This window comes from Candoia aspera, chromosome 13 (assembly GCF_035149785.1).
Source record: "Candoia aspera isolate rCanAsp1 chromosome 13, rCanAsp1.hap2, whole genome shotgun sequence".
Taxonomy (NCBI): domain Eukaryota; kingdom Metazoa; phylum Chordata; class Lepidosauria; order Squamata; family Boidae; genus Candoia; species Candoia aspera.
This window is the reverse complement of record NC_086165.1, coordinates 169,590-184,335: the sequence shown is the minus strand read 5'-3', so window position 1 is coordinate 184,335 and position 14,746 is coordinate 169,590. Positions and strand designations below refer to the sequence as shown.

General features: G+C 53.8%; 2 protein-coding genes across 2 annotated transcripts; both read left to right on the top strand.

The window, feature by feature from the left end:
- Window positions 1–4,856: 4,856 nt before the first annotated feature.
- Window positions 4,857–9,058, top strand: RAB27A (RAB27A, member RAS oncogene family). Its single transcript, XM_063314066.1, has 5 exons — window positions 4,857–5,424; window positions 7,317–7,402; window positions 7,813–7,916; window positions 8,359–8,482; window positions 8,798–9,058. Exons 1-5 carry the CDS (start codon window positions 5,272–5,274, stop codon window positions 8,994–8,996), a joined length of 666 nt encoding a protein of 221 aa, XP_063170136.1. The 5' UTR covers window positions 4,857–5,271; the 3' UTR covers window positions 8,997–9,058.
- Window positions 9,059–9,454: 396 nt separating this feature from the next.
- RSL24D1 (ribosomal L24 domain containing 1) lies at window positions 9,455–11,153 on the top strand. The gene is made up of 6 exons (XM_063313870.1): window positions 9,455–9,597; window positions 9,669–9,782; window positions 9,896–9,968; window positions 10,157–10,220; window positions 10,617–10,702; window positions 10,939–11,153. The coding sequence occupies exons 1-6, from the start codon at window positions 9,517–9,519 to the stop codon at window positions 11,007–11,009; spliced, it is 489 nt and encodes a 162-aa protein (XP_063169940.1). The 5' UTR covers window positions 9,455–9,516; the 3' UTR covers window positions 11,010–11,153.
- Window positions 11,154–14,746: the final 3,593 nt, after the last annotated feature.

Genomic DNA, 14,746 nt, shown 5'->3' with positions numbered 1-14,746 from the left:
GGCATTCAGTCTTCCATGCTCAGGTGGCTTTTGAAGCACCTTCGCTTTAAAAAGTGTGGCTTAATCCAGAGGCAGCAGTTTGGGGAAAGATGCAGCTGATAGCCGGGTCTTTGGTGTCTTGACTCAGAAATATGTACCTCCAGGAGAAAATTGTGTGTCCAGGGTGGAGGCTTTGTTGCTGCTACGCTGTCCTGAGACTGCTGCTGAATTTCTAATGCCCATCAATCCTGATTCCTAAGAACATAAGCCTTGGCTTGCTGGATGGGACCCCTGGCCCATCTAGTCCAGAGTCTTTTCTGCAGTGGTCCATCAACTGCCCAAGGAAGCCCATGAATCTCCCAGCAGATGCCTTTCAGAGGCAGCCCCGCTGCCATCAAGGCTAAGAGCCCTCAAGCCTCAGGACTTCTGTGAATCGCTCCAACTCGTTTTTGAGACCAGCAAAGCCAGCACCACATCTTGTGGTAGCAAATTCCAAAGTTCATCCTGCAGACAGTGCACAAACAGGATGGCAAAGGAGTTAAGCCCCACTGAAATAAATCATCTGGGGAGATTGGCAGGTCCCCTCTGTAGAACCTTTCCTTAGAATGTTATCCATGCGCATAGGAATGTCATCACATTGTAAAGCATCTTTTGCTGAACTTAAGCCTGGCCATTAATAGGTCCTGTGAACCTGCCTTTTTGCTTCTGCTTATGTCCTCAATCAAAGGAGCAGATCCCCTCATTTAGGCACCCTCCCCACATCTGCGAAGGGCCTCCCATTTCCATGGGACCAAGCCCAGTTGCACTGCTCTGTGGACCAGCCTTCCCTCTGGTGCTCTGTGTTGGCTCAGCCTTGGAGGTTCAACATGCTCTTAAATAAAACGCTAAAAGGATTTTTTTCCCATGCAGTCTGTTCCGCCACAGTAGCTGAAACAAGTCTTTATTAAGGGTCATATGATACTGATTATATCTTGATTTGTCAGTTGTACAGCTAAACCACAGATCTTCCAACTTGCAACCACTGGCAGGAAAACCACAAACTGTGGTGCCTATTGGAGTTCTTCCTGAATTCAGTTCCTCTTTCAACACTACAAATGCCAAGGAGATTTGGAGAATTTGGCAGGAAAAGAAGCAGTCCAAGGCTAATGGAAAAACATCAAGTATATGGAAGAAGTTTAATTAAATGCAGTATAGGTGAAAAAAACTACTTTATTAAACTTGCCATGCACACGAGAAAATTATTATCAATCTTACATGGCACCACAGGAATCTAACTGAATGCCCTTTGAAAGGGCAGGGGGCTGCAGGCATCTGCCTGTCTGCCTCGCCCTATGCCCACAATTTGGTGTCTGCAGAGGCACTGACTTGCACAGGCCAGCCAGGCAGGTAGCAGATCCAGCGAAGGCAGCTTGCATCCTCTCCTTGCACAGCTGCAGCTCCAGAGTCGGTGTCCGTGTTGCAGGGAAGATCAGTGATGGACCAGGACAGCCTGGTTTCCAAGTGGAGCAGGCCCTACTGTTTTGTAAACTGAAGCAGAGGAGGGGTTGGCACCCTCAGTTTGGATCCAAACATGAGCCTTTGTGGCTCAAGTCCCTTTTGAAAAGGATGAGAATTCTTTGCACTTTTCAGGGCTTTGCATGTGTTCTACTCTGATGAAGTATGAAAGTAAACACCCAAGGTGTGCAATCAAACAGATTTAGCAAGAAAAATGGCTGTTTGTTTTAGCTGCACGGACTGATAACCCCTTGACAACACCACTTCCTACAGAAGCCAGCCTTACCATGTTTTTCCTCTCTGTTTGCAGCAATAAATGAAGCAGCTGCTCCTGATTCATCCTGCACTGTTGCGTGGCGGCATGTAAGCTTCTGAACTGGCGCATTTTGTTTCTGTGTTTCCAGGCTACAGAAGCCCTCCGGCTAGGAGAGCACTTCCATGGTCTGCTAGAGAGTTCCCCTCCTTCTTCCATGCCACCCCCTTGCGGTGTTCAGCCGAACAGCCTCCCATTGCTTGGTCCAGTTCCCCTCCCCCGCCATAACACAGGAAACCCCACAGGGCCTGCTTCTGGGGGCCTCCTTCTCCAACTGTGGGGAAGTGAGAGAGGCATCCTGGGCGGGCCGTGATCATGCCATAGGTTTCGTGGCCTGCAGGAATTTTCCCTGTTTTCCGCACTGGGTCCCTGCACAATGGTTGCCCTCTCAGCGTCACAGAAAAAGCATTGTCAGAGCAGCGCAGCCAGGCCTGAATGGCCTGGGAGGATAGCCTGGCTCAGCTGAAGGGTCGGCGATTGAGTGAGGATCAGCCATTGCATGCAGGCTGCATGTGGCGAAGGATGAGATGCAGAACGGATCTGGAATTTTAATATCCTTTCTGGATGAAATTTGAGCTGCTGAAGCCTTAAGTGTGAATGTCCACATTTGTACTCCCCACCCCACTCCTCGCAATATATTGGAGAGATTTTGCTAAAAGGTAAGTGGGGAGCAGCCTGCTGAACAGCAAAGACGTCTCCTGCGGAGCAGGCAGGGCAGGGATCCAGTGGGTGTGGATGTCTGGGGCTGCAGGGGCCACACTCCTTGGCACCTCTGAGTTTGTGCTGCAGAAGACACCCCTCCAGGCTCTCTCTCGCATCTGCCCCCCTCCACATCCCTGGACATCCCTTTACATACCACACCCAGGTCTAGATCCTTTGGTCAGAGTCCCAACCCCCAAATCCTTCCTGGGCTAGTTCCCTCGTTTGCCAAGCACCTCTTTTTGCTTGGCCTCCACAGCTTCCTTTGCGGGGACTAGGATGCCTAGGCACAAGGCTGCCCCTGGCTTTGCCTGGCTGGCAGAAAGCAGCCTTGACTCCTGACTTTGTGGCTGTCGAGAGGAGGGGGTGGGTGGTCTCTGTGGCTCCTCAGCAGCAGGAAGCCCCCAGGGGGTTGAAGGCAGCCCAACCTCCTGCAAACGGGGAGGGATGGTGATGCTGCCCCTTCCCAGCCCTCGTGCCCTTTGCCAGCCCCAGGAAGCACACCTTCTGCCCGCCCGCCCGCCTTTGACAGCCTGCAGGTGACACGTAATCTGTGGTTGCTGCTCCCCACTGGGTGTGAGGCAGGTGGAGCTCCGGAGGCCAGGAAAAGGCACGCCTGGCTCTGGCAGCCACCCTGATGCAGCAGCAAGACGGTGAGTGCCTGGCCTCTCTTGGGTGCTTTGTTGCAGGGCGCAAAGGAGCAGAAGGCAAGGCAAGAGCTTGTTGCAGAGGGCAGGGGTGGGTGGGGGAGTCCTGCTTAGGCAGAAAAAACTGCTTCCCTTCAGCAGGAGAGTTGGAGCCTGGCTGCTCACCTCCTAGGCCCTGATCCTGCCCTGGGATGCTCTTGGGCACGGAGCCAGGTTGGTGGGAGGACCAGAGAACACTGATGCAGGTGCCCTCAGGGGAAGGCTTTATCCCAGCTGCCCAAAGGGAGCCCAGTGGACTAGGGACGCAGCAGTCAAGCTCGGCAGCCGGGTGATGCCCTTGCGGCTTTTGCACAGCCACTTTTCCCCCTTTTAACTCCCTTCCAGCATTCTGCATGAGGGAAGGCCCAGCTCCCTCCTTGGAAGCGGCCAGGCCACAGACAAGAGGACAGAGCTGAAACCAGTGGGCAAGGCAGGGAATGCAGGAGGCTGCCCACAAAGGGTGCAGAGGTCAGCCTGGGCAAATACTGTCACAGGACAGAGGCAAATGTGGCACACGGGCACACTGTGCAGCAAAGAAGCTGTGCCAGGGTGCCCTGGACCAAAGGAAAAAGCTTGATGTTGCTAAGAAAACCCACAACTGTGGGTCTAATGGAGACCCAGGGGAGGTTGTCCATGATGGCTCCTGTGGCAGCCACACAGGGTCCAGATCCAAAGATTGGCCTTCTGGCACTGCCCTCTGATCAGTATAGTAGAGCACTGAGGGAGAGCACACCTCTCACTACATGCCCAGGAATCCCCTGTGGTGCCAATCACTCTCTTGTGGGGAGGGGGGTTTCCTGCAATCTAGACTCCTGGAAGGGGAAGGTCCTTTTCCTTCATGAGCATATTGGATGCACAGGCAGCTTTTTTGCCAGGCATTCTGGTAAGGATCCCCTCTGCATCGGCCACCTCAGCCTTCCTTTGGAACCCCGGCCAGGGCTTTGCAAAAAGGAAAAGGTCCAGGCCTCCTCCTGGCGTTTCGGCTGTGATCCAAAATCCAAATAGACAAAGGGAGGAGGCTGTTGGTTCAATATTTGTGGAGGGAGGAGGCAGCAGGAGGGAGAAGCCTTCCCAGCACCTGTCCTTCCTTGGCCGATTTCCTTTTCTTGGGAAGTTCAGAAGGGAAGGATGAGGGGAAGCACAGCTATCTTTCCTGGGAGGCATCCCCTACTCTGGTTTCACCACCTCACTTCCACTACCCACTTCTCAAACACCTGAGCTTGCACTCTGAATTATTTGCAGACTTGTGTGGAAGGAATAGGATTTTTTTTTCTCTGTAACAAAAACACACAAGTGGAGGGACAGGTGAAGTTCAGCTGCAGGCAGCCTTGGGGCTCCAGGAGAGGCAGCTGGCCAAGGCAAAGCTCTCCTCCTGGTCTCTTGTCAGGGAGATCCATCAGTTCACACCTGCCCTTAAAACTGAGACAAGAGAAAGCGACTGCCAGAGTGGTGCATGCTGGGGTTAGGGGCCAGGGAAGAAGTGCTTACAGACATCCCTGCTCCTGCATCAGCCCGAAGGTAAGGGAAGTGCATCCGGGAATAGCCTCCAAGAAAGCAGCAGTGAGATTCAGATGACCTCCAAAGGTGAACCTCTTCCTTGTATTATCCATGCCCACATAAACACATGTGGAAAGCCTATCTTTTAATCAAAGACTACCAGGGAGGGCATGATACGCTCTCTGTAGCAGTGTCGCCTGGAGCATGTGCCAGGCCCTGAGAAGTGTTGGCTTCCTAGTTCTGTTTAGAAGGCTTCATAGCTGAACCACACCCCCTTGCCTTCAACTCAATGTACTACCATACCACAACATCCATAGTCCAAATGTCAGAGGTCCAAAGAGGCTTTTGGCCTTTTTATGCCTATGATGCACCAAAGTCAGCTGCCAACACAGCTACGCTACCTGTGGACAAGATGTGGGACAGTACCCTATTTGCACACAATGTCCTTTTGATCCTGCAGGTGAAGAAGATGTCATGGGTGAACTGCTATTGGGCACCAGGCACTGGGTGGGTTCCTTGAAACCACTCCACTTGACCATGAACTCAAACTTCTTCCCTTTCTTCCCACCCTCCTCTTCAGGCTGTTACTGAAGGTCACTCACTATGTCTGACGGGGACTACGACTACCTCATCAAGTTCCTAGCCCTGGGTGACTCTGGGGTTGGAAAGACCAGTTTCCTTTACCAGTACACAGACGGGAAATTCAATTCCAAATTCATCACAACCGTTGGCATTGATTTCCGGGAAAAGAGGATGGTAAGTCCCAGCATGGTCTGCTTTCCCCCTTCCAACGGCATTCCTGTTTGGGAGAAATTAAACTTAGATGGGTTGGTGCAGCAAGACCCATTCAAGAAAAGACACCTGCTGTTGGTGGGGAAGGAGGAAGGTGACAGATTCAGTGGCTATCCTACCTTTCTTCCTGGAGTTGCTACCATGGGTAGAAATGCCTCTTCCTTCAAGCCATTATTTTGTCACCCGGCTGCTTCTATCTCCCTGTCCTGTCTTCAGCAATGCCTTTGTCTTGAAGGCTGCTACTACTACTTGCCCAGTCACCCCACTTGGCTTTCAAATCCACCACCTGTTCCAGCCCATGACTGTAACTATACAGGCATCACACCGACACCCAACAGTTTGGGTTTAAAAGATCACCACTTAAAGCCAGAGCCAGCTGCAAGAGAATGATGCAGAAAACCTGGTTTGTGACCTTGTTATAATGTACCAGCTGCAATTACACAAGCCTCTGAGCAATGAAAGCCAGGATCCACCCACTGCATGAAGAGCAGGAGCTGTGGGGGGCAACCCCTCCAACCTTGTGTGATCTGGCAGAAGGAAGCTGGTGATCCAAGTCTGCCTCCCTCTTGCTTTCCCTGTCCCGCTGGCTTTCCAAGCAGGGTTTTGTCTGCTAAAACCCTGTGCCATTTTTTGGTCTCTTGCTCAAAGATGGGGGCTGCCCTGGAGCTGGTCTGGCAGGCTGACCATGCATTTTTAGAGGCCCCAGTGATAACTTTCCCCAGTGAAAATCTGCTTCCAATTCCCACACTCAGCCTTCTTCAGGCAGATACATTGGAGACTTTTGTCAGCTGTGCAACTGAAACTTTCTTTCCTCCTGTAAGATTTCTCCAAAGCAGCCTCTTTTAAATCAGCTCCAGATCAGATTTCCAGACAGCTGTTTCAGTCCGCTCGTAGAAGGCTGCACTTACTGCCAGCTTTCACAGTGCAGAAGACACCCTACCTCTAACCGGTGAACATTCTGCCCTTCCTTGGCATTTTTCCAAACAGAGAAAAACCTGTCTTCCTGTTCAAAACCTTGGCTATCTTTTGGAGGGAGTTAATACCATGCCTTCCCCGTGTAGAGCCATCTGCGATCCATCCTGCTCCATCCACAGAGGTTTAGGGCCTTGTTCCTGGTACCTCCAATTCTTCAGTGTCCAACAAAAGCTGCTCTTGTGCAAGTTTGCAGCAGCCCTCGGAATGGCTTCTGCAGGCGAGTTTGAAGTTTGCTGCTTTCTCCCTGTGGACACGGGGCTGCTGCATCCAGGGAGGTTCCTTTACATTAAAGAAAACTTTCCTCACTGCTTGCTCTGAAAGGGTTTTTGCAGATTCACAGCTGCCCAAGCTCAGACGTACCAGAGGCAGGGCCCATGCTTGGGTGCAAGGAATGTGGGTGCTACTGCCAGGAGGAGGGCAAATGGCAAATACCAGCTAAAGCTCTGTAGATGTGCAAAGACAGACATGTGCTACGAATACCAGCATAACAAGAAAAGGGGAAACCAACCTGAAAGCATTCCCATTTCCTGTAAAGTTGCAACAGGAAATGGGAAAGGTTGGAAGGTAGAAAGGCTGAGATTCTGGAAAACTCATTATGTGGGCAGGGCATACATGGCACTGGACTGCAGGAGAAAATCAGAACAGGCTCATGTGGGAAGGATCCTGTGGATTTAGCACCATGGATTTACCTATACACACCACATAGTAGTAAAACACCAACCGTCTTACTGTTCCAGAAGCCCCACGAATGAAGGAAGTACAGGATTTACTGGCTTCCTCAAAGAACTGGGGGAGGGTGGGAACAAAGTTCCCTAAAGCCACCCTGATTTTGTCGGATGATGGCTGGAGACACTTGTTCTCACAAACCCTTTTGGAATCAGGTATACCGATCCAACAGACCAGATGGGGTCAGCGGCCGAGGGCAGAGAATCCATCTTCAGCTGTGGGACACAGCTGGGCAAGAAAGGTGAGCATGTTTGGAAAACGGATTGAGCCGCGCTCCTCCTCCAGTGCACTACCAGTTTGGCTTCAGACCAAACCAGCTCCCTTGACGCATCAGTGCAACTGGAACCTGGCTATCCCTCAGTAGCACCTGATCTCTGCATTGTGTGTTTTCTCTGGCTGAAGAACATCCGCAGAGTCCAAGTATCCCTGCAATTCTTTGTAATGACTTTAGAAATGGCCCTTAGCAATTAAGAACTTAATTCTTGCATCTTTAAAGCTGACAGCAAAATATTTCAGACCTATCTTTTCTCTTAACTAGCAAGCCTAAGGAAGACCCTGGGCTCAGGGGCACTTATGCATCTTTTTGATGGAAAACACTGATGATCTGAGAGGAGGGGGAGCAGGGTAACACTCAGCCCTTCATCTTTGCAGGTTCCGTAGCTTGACAACAGCCTTCTTCAGAGATGCCATGGGCTTTCTTCTCCTCTTCGATCTGACTAGTGAGCAAAGCTTCCTCAGTGTCCGAAACTGGATGAGTAAGTCTCACCCCACTTCCAGCAACTGGGGCAGGCCTGGGCTGAGAGGGAACTCCTGTCAGCAGGAGCCAGCCAAGCCTCAAGGGAGTCCAAAGAGAATGGCCCAGAGTTACCCGCTGCTAGAATGCCAGTTGGAGATTGCTTTCAAAAACTTAACAGCGGAACACCTCATCTGCATGGCAGGCACTTTACAGAGTGCAAGCGGAGTGGCCTCTGCCGCAAGGAGCTTACAGTTTATAACGTGACCAGGGCAAGCTCTGGTTCTGGAGCAAATGTGCCGGAGGGGGTTTTGCAGAGGGGCTTCTAGGCCAAGCGCTGGGCTGAAAGAAGTCCGGCTAGGCGAGAGGGCCAAGTCGTAGGAAGAGTTTCAGGGCCCTGTTGTCTTTTGTTTTGGCCATCTGAGTGTTGCAAGGAGTCCCCCCTTCCTTCCCATTTCTGGCAGGCCAGTTGCAAACTCACGCGTATTGCAAAAGCCCCGATGTGGTTCTGTGTGGAAACAAAAGCGACCTGGAGGAGCAGCGGGTGGTGAAGGAAGACGATGCCAAGGAGCTTGCAGAAAAATATGGGCAAGTAGCTTCCTTCTGCTTCCAGACATGCCAGTGCTTGGCCTGCAGGAAGCCCTTCAAGGTGTGGCCGCCAAGCGCCCTTCTCCCTGTTGGACATCCCCTGCAGGTGCTCTGCCAGTCTCCCTCTGCAGCTGTGGCGGTTCTCCAGCGGCCTAGCCTGGCCTGGCCTGGCCGGAGGATTGCTTTCCAATCCTCCTCTGGGCCCCGCAGCTGGAGGCAGCGAGCCGTTCTGTACCTGAGGGGGGGAGGCCATGGACGCGACCCCGCTGCTCTCCTCCTCCTCCTCCTCCTCCCTGACCTGCTGCTCCCTTCCAGGGCCCCCTACTTCGAGACCAGCGCCGCCAGCGGCGCCAACGTGGGCCCGGCCGTCGAGACGCTGCTGCGACTGCTCATGGAGCGCATGGAGCGGTGCGTCGACCGGGCCTGGATCGCCGAAGGGGCGGGGCGGCCCAATGGCCTCGGCCGCGCCGAGACGGCCCCAGGGCCGCGGCAGGCGAGCAAGTGCGGCTGCTGAGGGGGCCCCTCCGCGCCGATTCGCGTCCGGCAGATGCGCAATAAATTAGCCCGTGGCGGGACTCCGAATGCTCTCTGGACCCGTTTCTCCGCGGCCGTGGGCGGGGGGACGCGGCGCTCCCAGCCGCCCAGAGTCTCGGGGCAGGACCGGCTTCTCCTTGAGAACTAGCGCCTTGGGACGACGACCCCGAAAGACCCCCTCAGAATGCAGCGCGGGGCGGTGAAACCCGCGCACGAAGACAGGCGCACCCTCACGCGGCGATGGGGTGGGAGGGCGTGGCAACGGCTTTCCGGGCTTGGCTCCTCCCACCAGGCGGCACGCTCGGCGGAGCGGCGGACGGAACGCAACGGAACGGAACCCGGGTGGGCGGTGCCTCGGCAAGAAGCGGCGGGTGGGTCCGACGCAAGGCGCACGCGCGCTGTGGTCGCCGCAGCCTCCAGCCGGCAGGGGGCGCGGCGAGGCGCGGCAGCGCTGTGGCCCGCGGCCAGCGGCGCGTCCTTCCGCTCTCGCCGCCGCCGCCATGCGCGTGGAGAAGTGCTACTTCTGCTCCGGGCCGGTGTACCCGGGTCACGGGCTGCTTTTCGTCCGCAATGACTGCAAGGTGAGCCGCCGTCCCCCGCGGCCCCGCTCCGCCCCTGCCTCCCTCCCTGAGCCCGGCTGCTCTTCCCGCAGGCGTTCCGGTTCTGCCGGTCCAAGTGCCACCGGAGCTTCCAGAAAAAGCGCAACCCGCGGAAGGTGCGCTGGACCAAGGCCTTCCGCCGGTCGGCGGGCAAGGAGCTGGCGGTGGTAAGTGGGGGGGGGGGCGGGGCGCGCGGGCGGGCCGGGGGGCGCGGGGGCGCGGCGAGCTGCTGCCCCTCGCCTGCCGCCCCGCTCTCCTCTCCTCTCGTCTCCTCGCGCAGGACCGGTCCTTTGAGTTCGAGAAGCGGCGGAACGAGCCCCTGAAGTATCAGCGGGAGCTGTGGAACCAGACCGGTACGCGGGCGGGGGGCGTTGGCGGCCCTTTTTCCCCGGGCGGAGGGGTCCCCTTTCCCGAGAGGCTGCCGGGCGGCGAGGGGGGGGCCGCCCCGCCCGCAATCGGGGCGGCCCGGCCCGGCCCGGCCCGGCGCGGCGCGGCCCGGCGAGACCGCCGCTCTTGACGCGCGGGTGCTTTTGCTCTGCAGTGGAAGCCATGAAGAGAGTGGAAGAGATCAAGCGAAGGCGGCAGGCCAAGTTCGTCTGGAACAGGTACGGCAGGGGACGGGTGAGCCTTTGGCCCCGGCGCTGGGTGTGCTAGGCCAGCCCTTTGCCTTTGGAATAAGCTGGGCAGTTCGGAGCATTTCTGAGTTTTCTACACAAAAATCTCATTCCAGAATTCGTTATTTTGGGGTGCTTCTCTAGTCTTTACTGGCAGGAATGTAATAAAAAAAATGCATGAAAGTTATGGTGCTGACCTTAAAAGATTCTGTCCTGTGAAGTGGCAAATACCGAACGCACTTTGCTGGGAGTTTATTTGAATTTTCCATCAGTCTAGCTGTTGGCTACTCTGATACCTAATGAAGGAAAATGCTTCTGTTGTGATCCTGGTTTGCATTTCATTTTGGGCATGGGGATAAATATTTTTCTTTTTCTCTCTCCTCCAAGATTAAAGAAGGGGAAAGAGTTACAGAAAGCACAAGATATCAAGGAAGTCAAACAAAACATCCACCTCATCCAGGCCCCCCATGCAGGTGAGCAGTGGAACCAGCATAGCTGGAGATTCTTGCAGGGGTTTGTTTCCAGGGTTCAACTGGTCTCCCCAAACCATGCCTTGGCCTAGTTGCCTTACATTTTTGGAGATTTGGCTGTGGTCTCCTACCTAACCAGCTCAGAAGCTGCATCTGAACTCAGCCTTCTACAGGTAATCTGTTGTAATGTTTTCGGAGACTCCTGAACCATCTGCTTACCTGTGACTTCTTTCTTTAAGGCAAAGCCAAGTTACTGGAGGAAAAGATGATCCCGGTGATGCAGGACACAGTGTCCATGGAAGATTCTTGAAGCGTTGTGCTCTCTGGGTTATGGCCTGTTTAAGCCCATGACTATTCTGGGGGGACAAAGGGCATGTTGCTTATATTTTATGAGCCTCTGTTTCAAGAAGAGCATCTGTAAACCCAGTATAGAGATTAGAAATAAAATGGTGGAGATGATGATTCAGTTCAAGATTTCTCAGCTATTTCAGGCCAATGAGGTTATTGGCGCAGCACATAAACTGCTGGCTGGATAGGGAACTCTTCTGCATGGAATTAATTGCCTTAGTGACCAGTGATTTTTTCGAGGAGGAGGAAATGTAGTGCTGGGACACAGCTGGACCATCTCAGACGTCTGGATTTTCACAGAAAGCAGACTAATCCTCACTGAGGCTGCATGAGGGTGTACAGAGGCTCAAACCCGGGGTGCTGTGCCAAATCCTCCCTACCCCCCCGAGGTCCAGAGCCACAGCTACTTTATGTTCCTGGCTGCACCTGCCAATCTTTTGAATATTGCAACCTGACGGGGTGCTGTGGTTTCTGACATTCTTGGAAAAAATAGCCAGGCTCTGCCCCATGCAGGCAGTTGGGAATCTTCCTCAGGGTTGGTGAAAGGGATGGCAGCAGAAAACTTGAAAGCAGCTTCCAGCGCACAAGTCAGGAAATGGCTGTTCCAGCAGCACAGGCCTCTGCTGGATCAATTCTCCACTTGTGGAATATATTTTCAAACAGCAGTAGTCAAAAAGCACCCCCACCCCCAATAGCCTGACTTGGCGCAGCCCCTTCTTCCACTCCGGGACTCCCACTCGCCCTCTTCCTACCTCGGTTGCACAATGTTTCCTGCAGTGGGAAGGACAGGAACTGGCAGGCTTTCCTGGATCACAGCTACCCCATCTTTTTTGTGCCAGAGAGAGAGCTGGTTTCTCCAGAAGGGCGGTGGTTATGAGAGCCTGGGATCAGAGTAAAAACTGCTTCCCTCCCTCCCTGCCTGGGTGGAAGGATGGTCAGGGCTAAGCTCCCTGTAGAGGAGACCAAGCATTGCAATCTTGGACCGCGCTTTGGTTTGTATTTCTCTGGAAGAAAAAGCTGCCTTGGTGCGTCCCTCTGAGGAAGTACGTCCATGACCGGACTGTCAGGGTGACTAAAAATGGCCATTTTCACAAAGCCAAAGAGCTCCTGGGACTCGAAGCCTTGTGGGGAGGCGCCTTCCCCACCTGGAAAGGCAGCTCTTTGTCAGAGAACCCCATGCCAGCTTGTCTGCCAAGTGATGACTGGGCAAAGGTGAGCTGTCCAGCAGCCCCGGTGACACCAAGCTATGATGGGAGTTCGTTGGGCAAAGGAAAGAGATGGTGATGGGGAATTGGCATGGATTTAGGTAAATGGCTAGTAGGAACATTCTGCCCAATTTAGAAACCTCACTCCTGAGAGCAGTGTTTCCCAACCTGGGCAACTTCATGATGTGTGGACTTCGATTCCCAGCTGGTTTGGGAATTCTGGGAGTTGAAGTCCACACATCTTAAAGTTCCCCAGGTTAGGAAACACTGCCTTAGAGGCTGGAAGTTGCTCAGCCTGAGTTTCCAGGAGTATGATGGTGGAGAAAAGGCAGGCTGCCTTCTCAGCCAAGGGGCAGAAATGGAGTGGAAAGATGTGCCCTTGGTGACCAGAGCATGCATCTGTGACATCCCCGCCTGGGCCTCTGCGTCTCAGCTTCTGGAGCCCCCAACAGGACGAGGACTCTGGCATTTCTCAAGTCGAGGCAGAGCTCAGGCCTCCAAGCCCCGGGGACAAGGGCCCCTTTGTCCAATAGAGAATAATTAGGCTAACTACCATAGACCAATTTGGAACAGCCTCCTGTTGATTTTTGGATCCCTACCTCCTCACTAGACTTTTAGAGACCTGTGAACGCTTGGGTCTGGCATCGGTCTCAAGGAAAGACCACGCTCCCCCTAAGGGGAGGCACACCAGGTGGTGTTTCCACTCTTTCTAGATATTCCTGCTGCTTAACCTGACTGGGGCTTGCTGGCAAATCAGATGGAGTGTATGAGAACTGAACTGAAGCAGCACACCCTCCACCCAGCAGGGTTCCTTGTGGATCTCCACACTTTCTTGCAAGGGCTCCTGGTCTCTGACATGCTGCCTGGCAAAGGCCTGCAGAGGGCACTGCCTTGCCTCAGCAGAGCTAAGTCAAGCTCTCCCCCTTCCCCCCCCAGTTTAATGCCCTACACCCCCCTTTGGTGATTACACTGCAGAGCTGGAAACGCAGTCTGCAGCAATCATTAAAATGGAAATGTATGTGTATATATGTGTATAATATTTTTTCTGCCCCCAAAGATGGAAGGATGACAAGAGGTCAGCTGCTTTTCAAAACTCAAATTCTGGCAGAATATCGGGCCGTATGCCCAGAGAGGGAGGGCCAATAGCAGGGCACCTTCAGCACCCCATCCAGAGAGGCCTGAGGAGGAATGCATCAAAAGGCACAGAGGCACGCAGCAGCCTGAGGCAAGCTGCCATCTGCCTTGGCACAGTTGGCCTGAAGCCACAATCACACTGCCTGCTCCTCTCAAATGTGTATGGGTGATCTCTGACATCTTACTGAAGATGGGGAGGTCCAGGGAGGTCACCCAGAGGAGGTATTGCGGCAGCGCTTGCTTGGAGACTCTAAGGCAGGACCCAAGTGCAACGGCAGGAAAGATTCAGCCATCTGGCCCTTGGATCTGCCACCTTAGTCTTCTCTTGGTGGTATGATACTTACTTTTAGAGCTAATTTTATTCACAGGCTGGGTGAAACTCTTGACCCGTATCTGCTATTTTGGGTAACAAAGGGTTGGAGGCCTGTTTACTGTTCACCTTCCTCTCTTTGAGAGGAACCCTTGGGTTGCCATTATTATGGCTGGGCGAAAGCAAGCCAGGGACACACATCTCTGTAAGGGCTCCTTTTGAGCAGGAGCAGAGCAGAGTTCCTCTGCCACCACCAAGATGCCCATGCACTCAGCCCAATTTCCAGGGGGCCCAACAGCCTGTGAGAAAGGCACCTTCAGGAGAAGGCAGGAGGTGGAGAGGTTATTTCAATCAGCAGAAGGAAAGTCACAACCTTGAGGTCAAATGACAGTGCCCATTTCACTGACTCTTCCACGTTAAGCCATTTCCTGATCGCAGGACTGGAGAGGGAAGGAGCCTGGCTGACTCTTGATCCCTGCTTGCTTGAAGTCCCTTTCTCCAGGCAGCAGAGCTTCAGTTCCAACTTCTGCATGATATTGCACGGTCTGTCCAAGCAACACAGATGGGAGGAAAAGTAATTTGAGGAGCAGAAAATCCTATTCGGCAGATGGGCCTGGTGGAAGCCAAAGTGATTTTCTGTAGCATAACCTTGTCCAGCTCATCTGGAAGAGGTGTAAAACTTGGTTTTGCGATCCAAAAAGGCACCAGGGAGTTTGGGGGCTCTTTCTTTCAGCCTGACCTTGTGCTCCCCTCAGCAGCCCAAACCAGGCAGCACTTAAAGGCCGCAGAACAGGGCAGCCCAGCCAGCTTGGCTGAATTGGCCCCGTTCTCTGACGTTTGCAGCAGGTGGATTGGCGCCTCGCTTTGGCCTTCCTCCCCCTTCAGGAAAAGGCTTGTTTCGTTCCCTCCAGTCTAGGCTCCTCCTCCCCCCAGGGAGAGGGAGGTGTGTTCCACATTTCCAGCAAGCAACTGAAGCGCTTGTTCTTCAGTCTAGAGGTACCCAGTACCTTGGGGAAGAGGGTTAACAACAGCCTCACTGTCGGGCACCAG

Excerpts from the sequence above, each read along its gene's own strand:
- RAB27A (XM_063314066.1), top strand. The coding sequence starts at position 5,272 with ATGTCTGACGGGGACTACGACTACCTCATCAAGTTCCTAGCCCTGGGT. Across the intron at positions 5,425-7,316 it reads ATTTCCGGGAAAAGAGGATG|GTATACCGATCCAACAGACC; the intron begins GTAAGTCCCAGC and ends TTTTGGAATCAG. Across the intron at positions 8,483-8,797 it reads GAGCTTGCAGAAAAATATGG|GGCCCCCTACTTCGAGACCA; the intron begins GCAAGTAGCTTC and ends GCTCCCTTCCAG.
- RSL24D1 (XM_063313870.1), top strand. The coding sequence starts at position 9,517 with ATGCGCGTGGAGAAGTGCTACTTCTGCTCCGGGCCGGTGTACCCGGGT. Across the intron at positions 9,783-9,895 it reads CGGGCAAGGAGCTGGCGGTG|GACCGGTCCTTTGAGTTCGA; the intron begins GTAAGTGGGGGG and ends CTCCTCGCGCAG. Across the intron at positions 10,703-10,938 it reads CATCCAGGCCCCCCATGCAG|GCAAAGCCAAGTTACTGGAG; the intron begins GTGAGCAGTGGA and ends TCTTTCTTTAAG.